The sequence below is a fragment of the Triplophysa rosa genome, linkage group LG1, assembly GCF_024868665.1.
Source record: "Triplophysa rosa linkage group LG1, Trosa_1v2, whole genome shotgun sequence".
Taxonomy (NCBI): domain Eukaryota; kingdom Metazoa; phylum Chordata; class Actinopteri; order Cypriniformes; family Nemacheilidae; genus Triplophysa; species Triplophysa rosa.
The window spans coordinates 32,552,698-32,569,490 of NC_079890.1; the positions used below are offsets into that span (position 1 = coordinate 32,552,698).

The 16,793-nt window shown below is 39.4% G+C and overlaps 1 protein-coding gene across 12 annotated transcripts in view; it reads left to right on the forward strand.

The window, feature by feature from the left end:
- neo1a (neogenin 1a) overlaps nt 1–16,793 on the forward strand; it is a 136,875-nt gene that overhangs the window by 94,237 nt on the left and 25,845 nt on the right. For 8 of the 12 annotated variants that reach the window (XM_057333507.1, XM_057333427.1, XM_057333445.1 and 5 more), the window contains exons 6-8: nt 965–1,119; nt 1,205–1,325; nt 15,841–16,066. In XM_057333507.1, the coding sequence (XP_057189490.1) occupies nt 965–1,119; nt 1,205–1,325; nt 15,841–16,066 (502 nt within the window). The remainder of the gene's footprint in view (nt 1–964; nt 1,120–1,204; nt 1,326–15,840; nt 16,067–16,793) is intronic. The other 4 variants (XM_057333464.1, XM_057333490.1, XM_057333499.1 and 1 more) reach the window with 1 other exon arrangement.

Sequence of the window (16,793 nt, forward strand, 5' to 3'; positions counted from 1 at the left end):
CAGTTAACCCCATTTACACTGCATGTGCGGTGCCTACGGCTCTGACGTGGCCACCGGAGCTGATCGCGGCCACTCTAATCAATGCTTTTGTTTACAGCCGCAGAGCAGCACTTCACTAAAGCGGCTCTGCCTCGCTAAAGATACGTGCCTAGTCTATTTTGGTTGTTCCTAGAAGGGATACAGCTACGGCCGGAAGTGGTGCAAAACCTCGCCATATAATTACAATAAATTACATTAGCTAACGCCTACACCTAACCTAACCCTAAACCTAACCATACAATAATAAAAAATATTAATCAACTGTTTTCAACGTGACAAAAATTATGCGGTATTGAAGTGCGCATGCTCAGTGGAGGTAGCTGTATCCCTTCTAGTCAAAACCGTCTATTTTTGACGGATGCTGCGTCCAAGCCGCACAGTTTTATGTCAAAATAAAAGTCCCTGTGCAGACTTCCATTCATATTCTACATCACAGATCCTTGACATGAGAAAAGAAACGGATGATGAGAGGTTCATTCTCGAACAAAACCATGTTTTTTTTATATTGTTTAACTATAATAATCATGGTTTTATTTGTTTTAAGTGTAGTAAAACCACAGTTAATTTTCGTAAAGAGAACAAATCATGACACAGGCTCATGGCAATAAACACAACAAGAAACCGGACAAACATAACCATTTAGCCAACTTTCCCATGGTATAACCCCAAAAATCATGAAAACAACGCCGGACAATCAAATCACATGGTCTCGTGAATTCAGCTGCTTCGCTTTTGAGACACTCCAGGTGTACATTGGAAGGAACAAAACGATAATTGACAGTGCCTCACGTCATATGATATACATTTTTTTCCCTTGTATTTCTGCGTCATGTATATCACTTTGGATAAAAGCTCTAAGTGCCTAAATGTAATGTAAAATGTAAACTCACAAATGACCTTTGTCGTTTTGTGCTTCTCATCTCAGCTCCCCCACATTTCCTGAAGAAACCCACCAACATGTATGCTCACGAAGCCACGGACGTCGTGTTTGAATGCGAGGTCAGCGGCTCGCCCGCTCCCACCATCAAATGGGTGAAGAATGGAGATGCCGTCATTCCCAGTGACTATTTCAAGATCATCGTAAGTTGTCTGCTGGCTCCTGTGCTTCACACAGACTTGCAGGACATCCATGTGCACGTATTTTTAAATGTTTATTTCTTTACAGAAGGAGCAGAACCTGCAGGTGTTGGGACTGGTCAGATCAGATGAAGGTTTCTATCAGTGTTTAGCTGAGAATGATGTAGGAAACGTGCAGTCTGGTGCTCAGCTCATCATTTTGGATCCAGGTACGTCTCAGAGAGCAGAATGCTTTTTTATTGTGCATGGTTCATGTTTTGCATTGAAATGTCTTTTCTGCAAACCCTCTGGAAAAATCCAGCTAAAACCAAATTCTGGTGGTAGATGCTTTCTAATGGTTTCTAGCAAGTCCAAACTGGTTTTATGATCAAGTCGATGTCCAAGTCGGTATAGTTGGATTATTTGCTGCACTGTTGGCTGGCAGGGCTGAGATTGACCATGACAAATTTTCAGAATCTCGAAAGATTCCTGTGATCCCAGGCCAAAATCTTTAGTCTTTGATGGCTAGTTTGACATGTTTGCAGACAAACGATTAATGGCCATTGCTATCAAAATTTTCCTCAGAAATTCTGCCAGTGTCAGACGCTTTGAGACACAGTCCTGCAGTATGGCTTCTGTCCTCTTGCGTGTGTTCGTTTTTAATGAGTTCTTTCTGACATGCAGTCTGACATTAATGACAAGAGATTTCACATAGTAACATGGATTTTGTCTGGAATCATTTTTCTACAGTCATAAAGGACTATGGTAAAACCCGGCTTTAGTTAAGTTAAAGATGACAGGCCGTGTTAGACCAGCCGCAAACAAAGAACAAAAGTGAGAAGTGTTATGTTAAGTGGCATCACACTGAAGGTGTTGCGTAGGGTGCGATAAGGTTTTGGAGTAAAAAAAAAGTGTTTCTGACTGTAGGAATGTATATGACTTAAAAACCTGGAACTATCTTCACCGTGTTACAAAATGTGTATCATTCCCACTGGGTTATTTGAATGATCTCAGACGTTCCAAGTAATAATTATGATTTGAGGGGGCGTTCATTTGCAACTCATAATTACGATAAATCCGGTAGCATGTTTGTGAAGTCTCTTTTAAAATCGTCGGCAGTATTTTTGTCCATCTTACACCAAATGGCCCAGCAAACACTTTTCTTTGGCAGGCGTCTCGGCTTGTTCTGGTTAAAACTGCAAGTCAGGTGTGATTGGAGGAGCCTCGGTTGTCGCTGCCATCTGGAAGAGCACATGGTGAATTGGGAAACGGTTGCTTATCTTCACTTATTGTTAGAGCTGATTGCTGAGTTTATTTAGTTACAGACAGGAACTTTGTGCAACGGTTTATAGAACATGTGCTCCTTTGTCTTCATGTTGTGTTTTCTTTATAGCTACATTGTTGTTTTCCCTAATGGTCTAGATTTGATGGATTGTAACTACCTGAGGCACAACTGTAATTGCAGATATTTTCATGCAGATGTATTCCTGATTTTTAAAAACAAACGTGCAGTCATGCTTTCAAATGAGGAGTGAAATTATTTAGAGTAGTGAAGGAGAACAAGGCCGAGTAAGTCAGGTTCACTGACACATAGGCCCGGTTTCACAGACAAGGCTTAAGCCTAGTCCCAGACTAAAATGAATGTGTGACCTGTCTTTACTGAATATAACTTGCCCAAAAATATCTTAAAATATATCAGTGCCATTGTTTTGTCTCAAGATTCTTCTAAGGCATTTTTATAAAAACGACATAAATATCTTAATTCAACTAAGGCATAGTCCTGGCTTAAGCTAAACTGTGTCTGTGAAACCGGGCCATACTTTTATATTTAATAGTGGATGTGGCTGTTTTTACATGGACCAATAAGCATCCACCCAAGAGCACTTTCCTGGTAATGCCCTGCCAACCACCCGCAACAACTTGGCTACCATTTATATGTTAAAATGATAGTTCACCCAAAAATGAAAATTCTGTCATCACATCCTCACCCTCTTGTCATTTCAGACCTGTATGACTTTCTTTCTTCCGCAGAACCCAAAACAGGATATTTTGAACAAAGCTGGTAACCGAACAGTGCCGGCACCCATTCACTTCTATTGTATAGAGCAGTGGTTCTCAAACTGGGATCCCAAGATGGATCCAGGGGGCCACAGATTTTACAGCATTTTATGAAGAATAGCAATATATCATACATTTTATGCAATCAAACATCAGAAAAATAAGACCACCAACCAAAAGAAGTGATGTTCCAGCATTGTTATTGAATATGTTATTGGTTTTATTAAAATTCTTTATAAAAAGTCTTTATTTGGGGGGCCGCAAAGGGATGCACCCTTCCCAAAGGGGGCCTTGCAACGAAAAAGTTTGAGAACCACTATCGACACAAAACCAATGCCAGTGAATGGGTGCCGGTTAACGACATTCTTCAAAATATCTTTTGCGTTTTGAGGAAGAAAGTCATGCATGTCTGAAAGGACAAGAGGGTGAGTAAATGATGACAGAATTGTCTTTTTTGGGTGAACTATCACTTGAAAATCACTCAGAACACCATAGCAACCACTGTTGCATTGTTGTGGAATATTTTGGATGTGCAGGAACCAGAAACATTACAGGAAACATTTTCTCCAGAAAAATAGCAAAACAAAAAGGGGTGTTCCTCAATGTTTGTGCGTTTTCAAGTTGGTGATTTCCAGTTCCTTCTCCTATTGGACGGTTGAAAAACGCTTATCGTAGTACGGAAAGGGCCCAGTAGTGGAATTTTGCCCTTTTTTGTTTGGACGATTGAAAATGCCTATCCTAGTTTGGAAATGCCCCTTCCGTGTTCTGCAGAGACCTGTACTTTGGAAAATAATCTAGTTTGTCAATTTGCATATATATATATATATACTGTATATATACACTCACCTAAAGGATTATTAGGAACACCATACTAATACGGTGTTTGACCCCCTTTCGCCTTCAGAACTGCCTTAATTCTACGTGGCATTGATTCAACAAGGTGCTGAAAGCATTCTTTAGAAATGTTGGCCCATATTGATAGGATAGCATCTTGCAGTTGATGGAGATTTGTGGGATGCACATCCAGGGCACGAAGCTCCCGTTCCACCACATCCCAAAGATGTTCTATCGGGTTGAGATCTGGTGACTGTGGGGGCCATTCTAGTACAGTGAACTCATTGTCATGTTCAAGAAACCAATTTGAAATGATTCGAGCTTTGTGACATGGTGCATTATCCTGCTGGAAGTAGCCATTAGAGGATGGGTACATGGTGGTCATAAAGGGATGGACATGGTCAGAAACAATGCTCAGGTAGGCCGTGGCATTTAAACGATGCCCAATTGGCACTAAGGGGCCTAAAGTGTGCCAAGAAAACATCCCCCACACCATTACACCACCACCACCAGCCTGCACAGTGGTAACAAGGCATGATGGATCCATGTTCTCATTCTGTTTACGCCAAATTCTGACTCTACCATTTGAATGTCTCAACAGAAATCGAGACTCATCAGACCAGGCAACATTTTTCCAGTCTTCAACTGTCCAATTTTGGTGAGCTCGTGCAAATTGTAGCCTCTTTTTCCTATTTGTAGTGGAGATGAGTGGTACCCGGTGGGGTCTTCTGCTGTTGTAGCCCATCTGCCTCAAGGTTGTGCGTGTTGTGGCTTCACAAATGCTTTGCTGCATACCTCGGTTGTAAGGAGTGGTTATTTCAGTCAAAGTTGCTCTTCTATCAGCTTGAATCAGTCGGCCCATTCTCCTCTGACCTCTAGCATCAACAAGGCATTTTCGCCCACAGGACTGCCGCATACTGGATGTTTTTCCCTTTTCACACCATTCTTTGTAAACCCTAGAAATGGTTGTGCGTGAAAATCCCAGTAACTGAGCAGATTGTGAAATACTCAGACCGGCCCGTCTGGCACCAACAACCATGCCACGCTCAAAATTGCTTAAATCACCTTTCTTTCCCATTCTGACATTCAGTTTGGAGTTCAGGAGATTGTCTTGACCAGGACCACACCCCTAAATGCATTGAAGCAACTGCCATGTGATTGGTTGATTAGATAATTGCATTAATGAGAAATTGAACAGGTGTTCCTAATAATCCTTTAGGTGAGTGTATATATGCAATGGTGGAAATTAAACGATTATGTAAGATGTTGCCAATTTCAATCCATTGATTTGAATCCTTGTACACAAAGTTTGTGACCTGATGCCTTCATGCTTTATCTTTAATATATTATTTCAGTACTTTTTCTATTTTCATTTGAATGCCTATTATTTCTTGCAATGACTAAGCATTCCTAGCAGCTAGAAGACACATTTTCTCTTTCTTTCCTCCTCCTCCAAAGATGACGTATGGCACATGCACTCCACAAACCCATTTCCCAGGTTCTGATTCTAGACAGAGGTGCTGTTTTCGAGGGATAATCTGTAGGTTGTGGCATGTAGCAGCCACCCCAACAGTGTGAACACTTGATGGAATAGAGAAAAGCTGCAGCCTATTTGTGAGCCGAGCACCACTCAGTGTTCTTGCAGCATTTACCTACAGTACCACAAGAAAAGAAATAATATTCTACTTGTGTCGTGAGTTTGCGGTCTATATTCAACGAAATAAAATGAACAGGCCGTGTGGCATTTAACAAGACAACATCTGCAACAGCTCTGACTCGTGTGGTCTGATTTGATTGTCAATCAGCCTACCCCGGTCGTGCTGTATTTTTGCTTTTTTGAAGCAGTCGTTGCAGATGTAAATCACTCAAAAATGTCTATGTACCATGTCTGAGTGGAGTAAAATGATGGATGAAGGTGTAGTGTGTATAGAGGTGGACAGAATGATAGAGCAGTGAGCCTGCAGTGCTGATTTGGGCTGTACGTGTGTTTATGTCTCTGCCGAGGAGCCGGTGGAGACATAAAATATAAAAAGCATGTGTCCACCGAGACCTTTCAGTGTTCATATGACACTTTAACTAGACCCGTGTGGCAGACACGGCTAACACACAAGCAAATATGCTACACTTATTTATGACCACAGAAAGAGCCTTGAGGTTCTAAAACCTCTGCTCTGTTTACAAGCATTGTGATTCAGTGATAAGAATATTGACGTCAGATGTTATGGATGATGTTATATATACACAGTAGTATACTCGAGTCAAGGGAGGCAGTGCTGTAGGTTTTAAAACAACAATGTTCTCAGTTTGTAGTCTTGCACCTGCTTGTTTTATTGGTGAAGACCAATATGAAGACGTTTTGGTGTGTTTTTCTGTTTGTGCAGCATTTTCTCTTTTGTTCTGATTAGTGAGCAATAATCAGTAGAATAGTCAGTATAAACGTCTGTGTTTTAGCCATAGACACACGCCTGCTGTTTCAGTTACACAACAAATAACACGATCGACTAACTGACATTAGACCTATCCATATAGTCAGTTGTTTTGTTTAAATTTGTTTAGCACTTAGTCGTAGTGCTATTTTGGTATTTTGTGCTTACAGCAACTTTGTTGAACTTTGTGTGGCTCAGGAATGTTGTGTTGCTCAGAGGAACATTATGTAGCACAGGGGAACATTGTGTAGGAATGTTGTGAAGCTCATTGAATAGCTTAGACGAGCATTGTGTAGCTCAGAGGAAATTTGTGTAGCTCAGAAGAAAATTTGTATAGCTCAGAGGAACATTGTGTAGCTCAGAGGAAATTTGTAAAACTCAGAAGAAAATTTGTGTACATCAGAGGAAATTTGTGTAGCTTAGAGGAACGCTGTGTAGCTCAAAAGAACGTTGTCAAGCTCAGAGGAACGTTGTGTGGCTCAGAAGAAAAATTTGTGTAGATCAAGAAATTGTTGTAGCTCAGAAGATTTGTTTAGATCAGAGGAAATTTGTGTAGCTCAGAGGAAATGTGTGTAGCTCAGAGGAAATGTGTGTAGCTCAGAGGAAATGTGTGTAGCTCAGAGGAAATGTGTGTAGCTCAGAGGAAATGTGTGTAGCTCAGAGGAAATGTGTGTAGCTCAGAGGAAATGTGTGTAGCTCAGAGGAAATGTGTGTAGCTCAGAGGAAATGTGTGTAGCTCAGAGGAAATGTGTGTAGCTCAGAGGAAATGTGTGTAGCTCAGAGGAAATGTGTGTAGCTCAGAGGAAATGTGTGTAGCTCAGAGGAAATGTGTGTAGCTCAGAGGAAATGTTTGTAGCTCAGAGGAAATGTGTGTAGCTCAGAGGAAATGTGTGTAGCTCAGAGGAAATGTGTGTAGCTCAGAGGAAATGTGTGTAGCTCAGAGGAAATGTGTGTAGCTCAGAGGAAATGTGTGTAGCTCAGAGGAAATGTGTGTAGCTCAGAGGAAATGTGTGTAGCGCAGAGGAAATGTGTGTAGCTCAGAGGAAATGTGCGTAGCTCAGAGGAAATGTGCGTAGCTCGGAGGAAATGTGTGTAGATCAGAGGAAAGTTGTGTAGTTTAGGAAATATGCATAGCTCAGATGAAATTTGTGTAGCTCAGATGAAATCTGTGTAGATCAGATGAAATTTGTATAGATCAAAGGAAATTTGTGTAGCTCAGATGAAATTTGTGTAGCTCAGATGAAATTTGTGTAGATCAGATGAAATTTGTGTAACTCAGATGAAATTTGTGTAGCTCAGATGAAATTTGTGTAGCTTAGATGAAAATGCCTAGCTCAGAGGAAATTTGTGTAACTCAGATGAAATTTGTGTAGCTCAGAGGAACATTATGCAACTCAGAGGAACGTTGTGTAGCCCAGAGTCACTAAAGATGTTACAATGGCAATTTAGCTGCATATGAATAAGAGCTTGTTGCCTCGTGCTGAGATTGACCATATAGCCCAGAGAAAGTGCTTTGATAGACAGACAGAGATCTAGCAGGCAGAGAGGGGAATGACCCAGAGGGCTGTAGAGATGGGCAGAGAGGGTGGGGTACAGTCAAACAGTAATGATATGGCAGATGGGCCTTTGCTTTCCCGGCAAACACAGAGGAAGTCCCCTGCCAGCCTCACGCTGCGACCCATAATCCTGCACTGGCGTTCTGGCCGGTACGTCCCGCCGAGGTGCCCGCGACTCCCCCTGGAAGTGCCCTGCTGTTCCTGCTTTTATCTCCTAGACTATAAAAGCAAGACGTCTCGCGAGCGAGCTACTTACTCTTCATCACGTGAGGGACCTGTTTAATCTCACGGGGGGTGATGATGCCCTTTAATCCATCATCATCTTCTCATATTCATGATGTTTACTTTGAAGAGATAGACTGCTGTCAAAGCTGCAATAGAGCACGCTTTAAATCCAACGCAACATCACTGCAGGCCAGATCTGAAAAAAGAAAACGCACACAAAACCAAATCTGTCATGTACTTGGTGTCTTGAATATATTCTTCTTTTCTTTAGTTCTATTAAATCTTATTTCTATTGTCGGGGCAAAGGCCAATAGTTTTTAGTCATGAAAGGATTTACAATGCATATTGTATTTCCTCATTAGTTAGTTTAAAAATATATATAAAAATGTCACATGACTAAACTGGTGTTAAATAGACACAATGAAAGAAAAATGAATGATTAAAATATTTCTTCTTTTTTTTAAAGTGTGTTGAATACATTTTAGTTATGTGCTTTATGCCCTCCAGACAATTTTTTTGTATGGACTTTTAATCTCCTGTTCTGTTGGGAAGATTTCCATTTTCTTGTTTTTGTTTTCAGATATTACTGTTAGGTGTTCTTCAATATCCTGGCGTCCGTTGCCTTGTGATTCACCTGACTGAAGATACATATTTGTTTTATGATTAAATTTCTCAAGCGTCCTCTGTGCTCACGTATAACAAAATTCCTGATAATAAATGCTTGTTCAATATGAGTTAGACAAACATATTTTTAAAGGACCCATTGCATGAAAGTCAAACATTTTTCTGTGTTTAAGTGGTATAATCGGGTCCCCGGTGCATCTAGCAACCCAGAAAACGTAAAAAACAAGATCCCAGTAACTATGTTTTGCTAAGCCTTTCCCTGCAAGCATGTGAGAAATGGAGCCGTTCAGATTTCGCTCCTGATGTGACGTAGACGCAGGCTCTTATTATAATATTACCGCCCCTTAATCTACACAATTCCACCCACGGCGCTTCCGCCATTGTTGTTTTCACAAGTGACAGCGGTGTACGTGATGCCATGGCTAAAGTTCGTGGACAACATGCAATGTAGTCGCTGCAGAGAGTCCAAACCGTGGAAGAGACAGGAGTGGATTTATTTTATTTTTAGTGGAAATCCCTCCGAAACCATAAGTAAAAACCTGCTTGTTTGCGCGAATCACTTCAAGCCGGAGTGCTTTATCAACCTGGGACAACCTGGGAAGTCAGTCACGTGCTATATAGAACATTCAAAGCCAGTGTTAAAGGTGTCCTGAACTGGGCTTGTTTATTGTTTTATACTGTTGTATGAGGTCTACTTATGACGTTCGCGTGGTTTTTACATTCGAAAACATCAAAATCAAGAAGTAATAGGCTATTTTCTACTTGGAAGTAAACGCCCACTGCTATGATTGGATAGCATTTTGCGTAGTAAACTTAGTTGGAGCCTTCTGTGAATTTGGTTAGACACGTAACGTTAGGTTACACATTATCAGGGCATATCAAGCGATCTCTAACAAAGCAATAGTGACGCATAGTACAAATATGTTTTACTCGCATAAGATTGCCATTCCTGTCGGATCCAATATTGACTGCACAGCACTGCTTTTTAATTTTAGTCTCTCCGCAAATCCAGCACCTTTTTCACAAAGGAATCCATGGTGAAATGACGCGAACAAATGCTCAATGTTTCACCCACGTGCGCAGGAACGTACTTAAAAATAAACTTCAACCACGCATTCCTAATATCAGAATTCGAAGGAAGCGACTGTGTTCTTCCACAATCAGGCGCTGCACAATGTTGCATGTTTGTTGCTTAGTCGCTCTAAATAAAAACAACAATGAAACAAGTCCTCACTTTTGCACATAAGACACGGGGCTAGCCGCCCTCGAGAGCCCTTCGCTAAAGTGACAGGGTTGTCAGATCTTCACAGAAAAAATAAGCAAATAAAGACAAGACAAAAACAAACCTTAAAATGCAAATAGTTTATATATTTTATAAGACCAAAAATTCTTAAAATCTGCAACAGACCGTTTATTAAGACCTAAGTGCCTAGGCTTTTGGATCTAAGACCAAACGACAAGCATTAAAGTGCTTATTAATAACAAACATGGCAACACAGCAAAAGAGCGCTGTGTGATGGAGCCTCTTTAGCGAATCTTTAGCCGAAAAATATGTCACTATGGTTAGCAGTTTGTCAATCATCACAAACGCGGGAGTGTGTACTATGTGTGGCTAAAGTCATTCGCGAACCAGTGGGCGGGGCTAGAGAAGTAGTCATTGATATTTTTCTGTGGAGGCGGTGTTCAATCTATCTATGACAGGTGCGTTCCAGGAGCATACTAGTTATGCTCGCACGTTGTGTGTGTAACATTATAATTTGTCAACGGCAAGCGCTAAAATCCACGTAATTCTGCTGAGATCTGCAGTTGTGCATTCCATGGATTTTAGGGGAGCATACACGCACAACGTGAGCGCTGTTTGCTGTGATGGATTTTTTTGTCTCCGGATGAATGATTTGAGTCGTTTAAAACTAAACTAACCACAGAGGAGTTCAGGAAACATAATTTAGCTAAACCATTGTCATGGCAGTACTACACGTGTGTTGTGTTGATACGCCGGACGGAAGGGGGGGGTGGGGTGCGCTGTAACTCATTATCATTTAAAGAGACATGCACCAAAACGGGTTGCTGTGAGCGTATCAGTTTTTGACGAGGCAAAAGGGTTTTGTTTACACAGCCATTGAGTGTTTTTAAGCAAAATATGTTCCAGATATTTCAAGAAGACCCTAATAAATCATACCAACTTATTGAAAGTTCTCCTTTAAGGACTGACAGGCATATTTGGCATTTAATTCTTTCAACTTGTTTCATTGTCATTTTTACAGAGGGAGTAAAACAGATTTGGGAAAAAAATATAACAGCAGACAGCTTTATAAAATACACAGAAAGAGAACAAGATTTTTAGATCTGATTGGGACTTCTAGCTTGTGTCTGTAGATCAAGATCTACACACATTCTGTGTCAGCAGCTGTCAGAATCAATCCTGTTTCATGTTATCACACACATAAAGGTGAAGAACATGAACCGTACAGAGAACTCTTCAGTTTTACATCCCCATACAATATAATAATGTCCTCAGCCCCTTCAAGACCCCTTCACGATAATAGCATATTCTGCTCGGATCAATAGCTGTGGGGCGTGAGCTTTAATGTTAAAAGATGGATGGTTCTTTATGTCTGGAGCTATAACTGTATCTCACATCTGCACTGAAGCCATTTCAGTCTCCCACCCATCTCTATAAGATGAAAGCGAGAGATTTCTAAGTGGTCATTAGCAACGTGATGCGGTTCCTCTTTTAGACTGCGACACATGGAGTACATGATGCCGTTTTTCCTCTGTTTACATCTTTCCATGTCCTCATGTTGTACAGTTACTTATTTGGGATATTAGGTAGTGATTTCAGGTGACCTACTTATAAAATGGCCCTTGCTTTGAGCAGCCTTTCCATTTGAACAGAAACTACCTCGTAAATTCGCAGAATCACATAATTACATCAATTTTAAGCAAAAGTAGTGTAGAACAAAAGACGTAAGACTTTAATAACACCAAATTGCACTAAAGGTGTTGTGACCTTTTTGCATGCCTTCAGTTTGTGTGATAAATAAGCTACGGCTGTGTGCTATGAATAGAACTGGTATTTATCTTTCACCCCTAACCGTTGCACAACACGTGACTGCTTTCGGGTGACTGTCGAAGGGATGAGGGTCCTGATGTTATCCCAGCTAACAAACTAGAAGAAATGTAACGATATATTGTGGTACAATCTATTGCGGAAAAAAAATGAATAAATGAGTTGCAGAGCCAACAGGATTTTTTACGATAACATGTTTGTTTAATCCTATTGGTTAAACTGCCAATATGTGACTTTCGTCAACATATTTGTTTTAAAATATATTTTTAGTGTGTTGTGCTTTTACTGCTTTAAACCCCAAAGGGGCGTTCACATTATAACAATAATTATAACAAAAAAAAAAATAGGTGTAGTCTCTGTAATACTCTCTGGCGGATCTCTAATGTTTTGCTATCGATGTGGGTTTTACGGTATGTCTGAATTAAAGACTGTAGCGGTCGGAAAGCAGTGTGTTTATGGCGGGATGTTACTGTTCAGTATATACTGATATAACGCTTATAAGTATGAGTAAGCTGGCAAAATATATGCTTTACATCCCGGACTCGAGCGCACCTTCAGCCTTCAGAGAGAGCATCCAGCCTTTAGCTGTGCTTTGCTGTCATATTTTGGAGAAAAGACTTTCAGGACTGAAAATGAAAGCATTAGCAGCAGGTCATGTAGGAACAATGCAGCGCGCGAGCTTAAAATAAACATATCGTTATCGTCTGCTGGTGTGGACGCAAATATAGTAGCTAAAGTTATATTTATCGTTATAATGCGATCGTCCCTTAAGAGTGAACTTTTTAGTTCTTTAATTAAATTAGTTAAAATTCAGTTTTGTTTTTCAGTAATAGACATATTCAAAGGATAATTAAACATATTATTAAACAAAAATGTTATTAAAAATCAGAATCAGAATCAGAAGAGCTTTATTGCCAAGTGTGCTTGCACACACAAGGAATTTTCTTTGGTGTTGGAAGCTTCTAGTACAGACATTCAACACAATGACAATACAATATAATACGATTTACAGTCTAAAACATTCTAAATTGTGCATATATAAAATAAAGACTATTTTACAGAAAATGGGGGATAATAACATAACTAGAGCACTCCAAACCGAGGCAGCCATCCGCGGCGCCATCTTAACTCGCGCAAAAATGGTCAATCTTTTAAATAACATCTTCAAATTTCAGTTTTCTCAGTATTGTTTTTTATTTTGTTCAAAATATTGTGATACTATCACATTGTGAACCAGGTATTGTGTGTTATTCTGTGCACTGTGCATATTTATTTTGTATTGATAAACACGTACACATACAAATATTTGCATGTATATTCATATTATATATTTAAATTATAAAACATTTATTTATTATTATTATTTATTTAGTTTTACATTTTATTCTGGATGCGATTAATCGTTGAACAGCCCTAGACTAAAAACTATTCCAAAACCATGCTCTCAAGATGGACACTGAGTGAGTTGACTTGCTGTAAACCACTTTGTTGTAACACATGTTCAGATTGCCAGAAGGAGATACTGAATGTCACGTGCCACACAAACGTGAACCTAAGAAAAATGGTGAATGGATATTTTTCCCTGCGGCTGCACAGATGAACATTGATGACTCTTTGTGGGAAAAGTGTAATTGCTACAACTGTAATTTGCTGTTTCAAATGGATCATGTCATTTAGGAGAAAGCTATAAGCTAATGAGCGCTGCTAATATTCTATTTTAGCCAGTTCTGCATTATCAGCCTCATCTACCAATGGCTGTTCAGAGCCGAAGGCAGTTTCAAATTACTGTGAATCATTAAGTCATTTAAACAGCACATTTTAACACCGTAAATCCCGGTTTCTCTCCTTTAACACTATTACATGGTACTTTTTAACCCTTGGTTAACTAACTTCAAATGATTGCGTATCCCAGATGGATTTTTGCATTAAAAGGGAACTCTGCCGAAAAATGAAAATACGGCCATGAATTACTCACCCCTAAATCATTCGACAAGTCTAGGACATCTGTTCATCTTCGCAGTGCAAATTAAGCTTTCAAATTAAGCTTTCTGACTCCCGCCCATAGACAACAACGCAACAGACAACCATGGGAGAATTTTCATCTTCGGGGAAGTTTCCCTTTAAGGTTTATTAATGGCATGGATTTTTTAGAAAACACAAACTATTGAAAAAACGATGAGTTTGGTTCCAAAATGAGATAACTCCGTTTTTAACAATTTTCAAAAATCACGTTTTTTATTGTGCATTCCAATTATATCAAACTGCGATGGTTTGTTTTGATTAAGCCATAATAACTAAAAAAAAAAAACAGTTGACTAACACAATAAAACGCAATAAAAACATAACGTCATAAAAAACATGATTTTTGAAAACTCTTTGAAACGGAGTTATCGCATTTTGGAACCAAACTCTTCAAATATACTTTGAATTTACTGTGTATGTCACTTTGGATAGGTGTGTCTGCCTATACCGTCCTTTTACGCTGCATAGGAACAAATCCGACCCAATGCTGCTCGCTGTCAATCCCACAATGCTTGACTTTCCTAAAAAATGGTTTGAAAGCACTTGCTTGCGGTCGCCAAAAACGCTTGTGTAAAATAATGTGGGATGTGAACATTACTGAGCGCTTCTACAAGCCGCTCTTTGTAAATTACTCTAATACATGCTGTAAAGACATTACTGCTTTTCACAGATATGCACCTACGTGAATGTGGGTTTTTGGCCTGAAAGCATTGAGATTACATACAGAGGCCGTTTACAATGCGATCCAAACTCTTCAATACAAGTCAATAGTTGAGTACAGTTTGTGACATTGAGATGTCAACTAAGTTCTAGAGAAGACACTTCTGTTTCTCTGGAGTGTGATCTGAGTCACGGTAGGTTATTGTGTTAAGTTTTATTGTGCGTTTGTTTGTTGATGATGACGGTGCTTTTTGTTGATTATTGTTCAGTGCTCTTGGCTGGCATTGAATGAAATGATCCACGGTGATAATAGTTTTAGACTGAAATGTTACCTGCTCACGCTATTGTCAACAGTGAGATAATCGCATTTAAATGGCCAGGACATGATCTGTTATGTCAATTTGATTGATGTTCAGCCATTCCACATATACATCTTTTGGTGCAGCAAATGAAAAATGGTTTGTTTGATTTATGTTTACATTGCTCTGTTGCCAAAAGCAAAACTTCAGTGCATTTAGTCATGGCAGATTTTTTTCTGTCTTAGATTTCACTCTGGTTGTAAACAAGAGTTAGACACATTTAGATTTAACCAGCCTCAGCATGAAATAGTTCACATGTCTGTGTGGTGACCATGAAACGCAGGCTTTCAGTACTCATGTTATTCATTTAAACAGATGGCTTCCATGCCTCGGATTGATCTTTAGATCAGCTTGGATTTTTCCCATCTGTAAGGAAGAGTTCACTCAATAATGAAAATTCTGCCATCATTTAGTCATCATGTTGTTTGAAGAATGTCAAAGCTGGAAGCTCTTTTTATACAATTCAAAACATATTGTGGTCTGGGTCTGTCAAGCTTCAAATGGACATAAAAACATATGCGGTTTACATCATTGGGTCTTAAAAAATGCATTCAGAAATTAGATTACGTTTGCTGAATAACAACTTACTGTTCATTTTTGGGTGAACTTTTCCTTTATGATAAATTTGCCTTGTGTCCTTCAGCTTTCCATCAGTATTTTGTGATTCATTTTTTCCACTTCAGTTGTTTTTTCTCCAGTGACAGTCTTGCCTGTCGGTCAACATTTCTCATTTTTCTTTGATTATTTTGTTGATCTTTTGTTGATTTCCTCCTCATGAACGCCATTGTGTTATGTTTTTCTTTATGTGTTCCCTCTGTTCTGTCTTTCTTGTTTTTCTGTCACTCCCTTCCTCTTTATTTCTGTTCCACTCACCCTCTCCACTCACACCACCCCACTGTCTGCACGTAAAGATGTGTCCATCCCCACATCCCCTCCCACCTCACTGACCCGTTCCACTACTGACCATCTAATGCCAGGCTCCGGAAGCAGTGCTGGTCCCACTCCCTCCGCCCCCCGCGATGTCGTGGCCTCCCTGGTCTCCACCCGCTTCATCAAGCTGACCTGGCGCCTTCCGGCCGAGCCACATGGAGATGATGTCACCTACTCTGTTTACTACGGCTTGGAGGGCACTAACAGGCAGGACATATACTTATATTTAGGACTATTCATTATTTTTATTTTCCCCTACCCAAGCTTCACCATTTCTGTACACTCTTAAAAATAACAGCACTAGAAAAGAGTTTTTCACAGTGATGCCATACAAGAACAGTTTTATTTCCCAAATCATCTATCTGTCAAAGGTTCTTCAAGGAACCATTTCTTTCTTACCTTTTTATGGTCTGAAGAACCTTTTTACTTAACACAGGCTGTGTTTGATAATATTGGAAAATGCATTAGCTGACACGAACTAACAATGAACAATTTAGTTTTGTTGCATTAATTATTGGTAACAGTTATAACCTTTGATTTAAAAAAATTATTAGTAAATAGTATAAAATTTACATGAACTAAGATGCTGTAGAAGTATTGTTATCTCATGTTAGCTAAAGTATTAGTTAATGTTAATAAATATAACCTAATTGTAAAGTGTTACCCCTTTTTGAGCAGTGTAATGCAATATTTTTTGTGATTATTTTTATTTTTTATTATTAAGATTATTATACTGTTGAGAACCTGCTGTTGTGAGAAAAATGAAAAACTTCAAGTTCAATTGTCATACAGCAGGCTTTAGTTCAGTTTTACAGTGTTGACGTTTTCTTTTAATTTTGTGGTGAAATTTGTTTTTGTAAGACCAAAACCAAGTAGCCAATATTTCCTGTTGATGATCGATGTTCTTAACGCTTAAAACATAATTCTGAAGTAG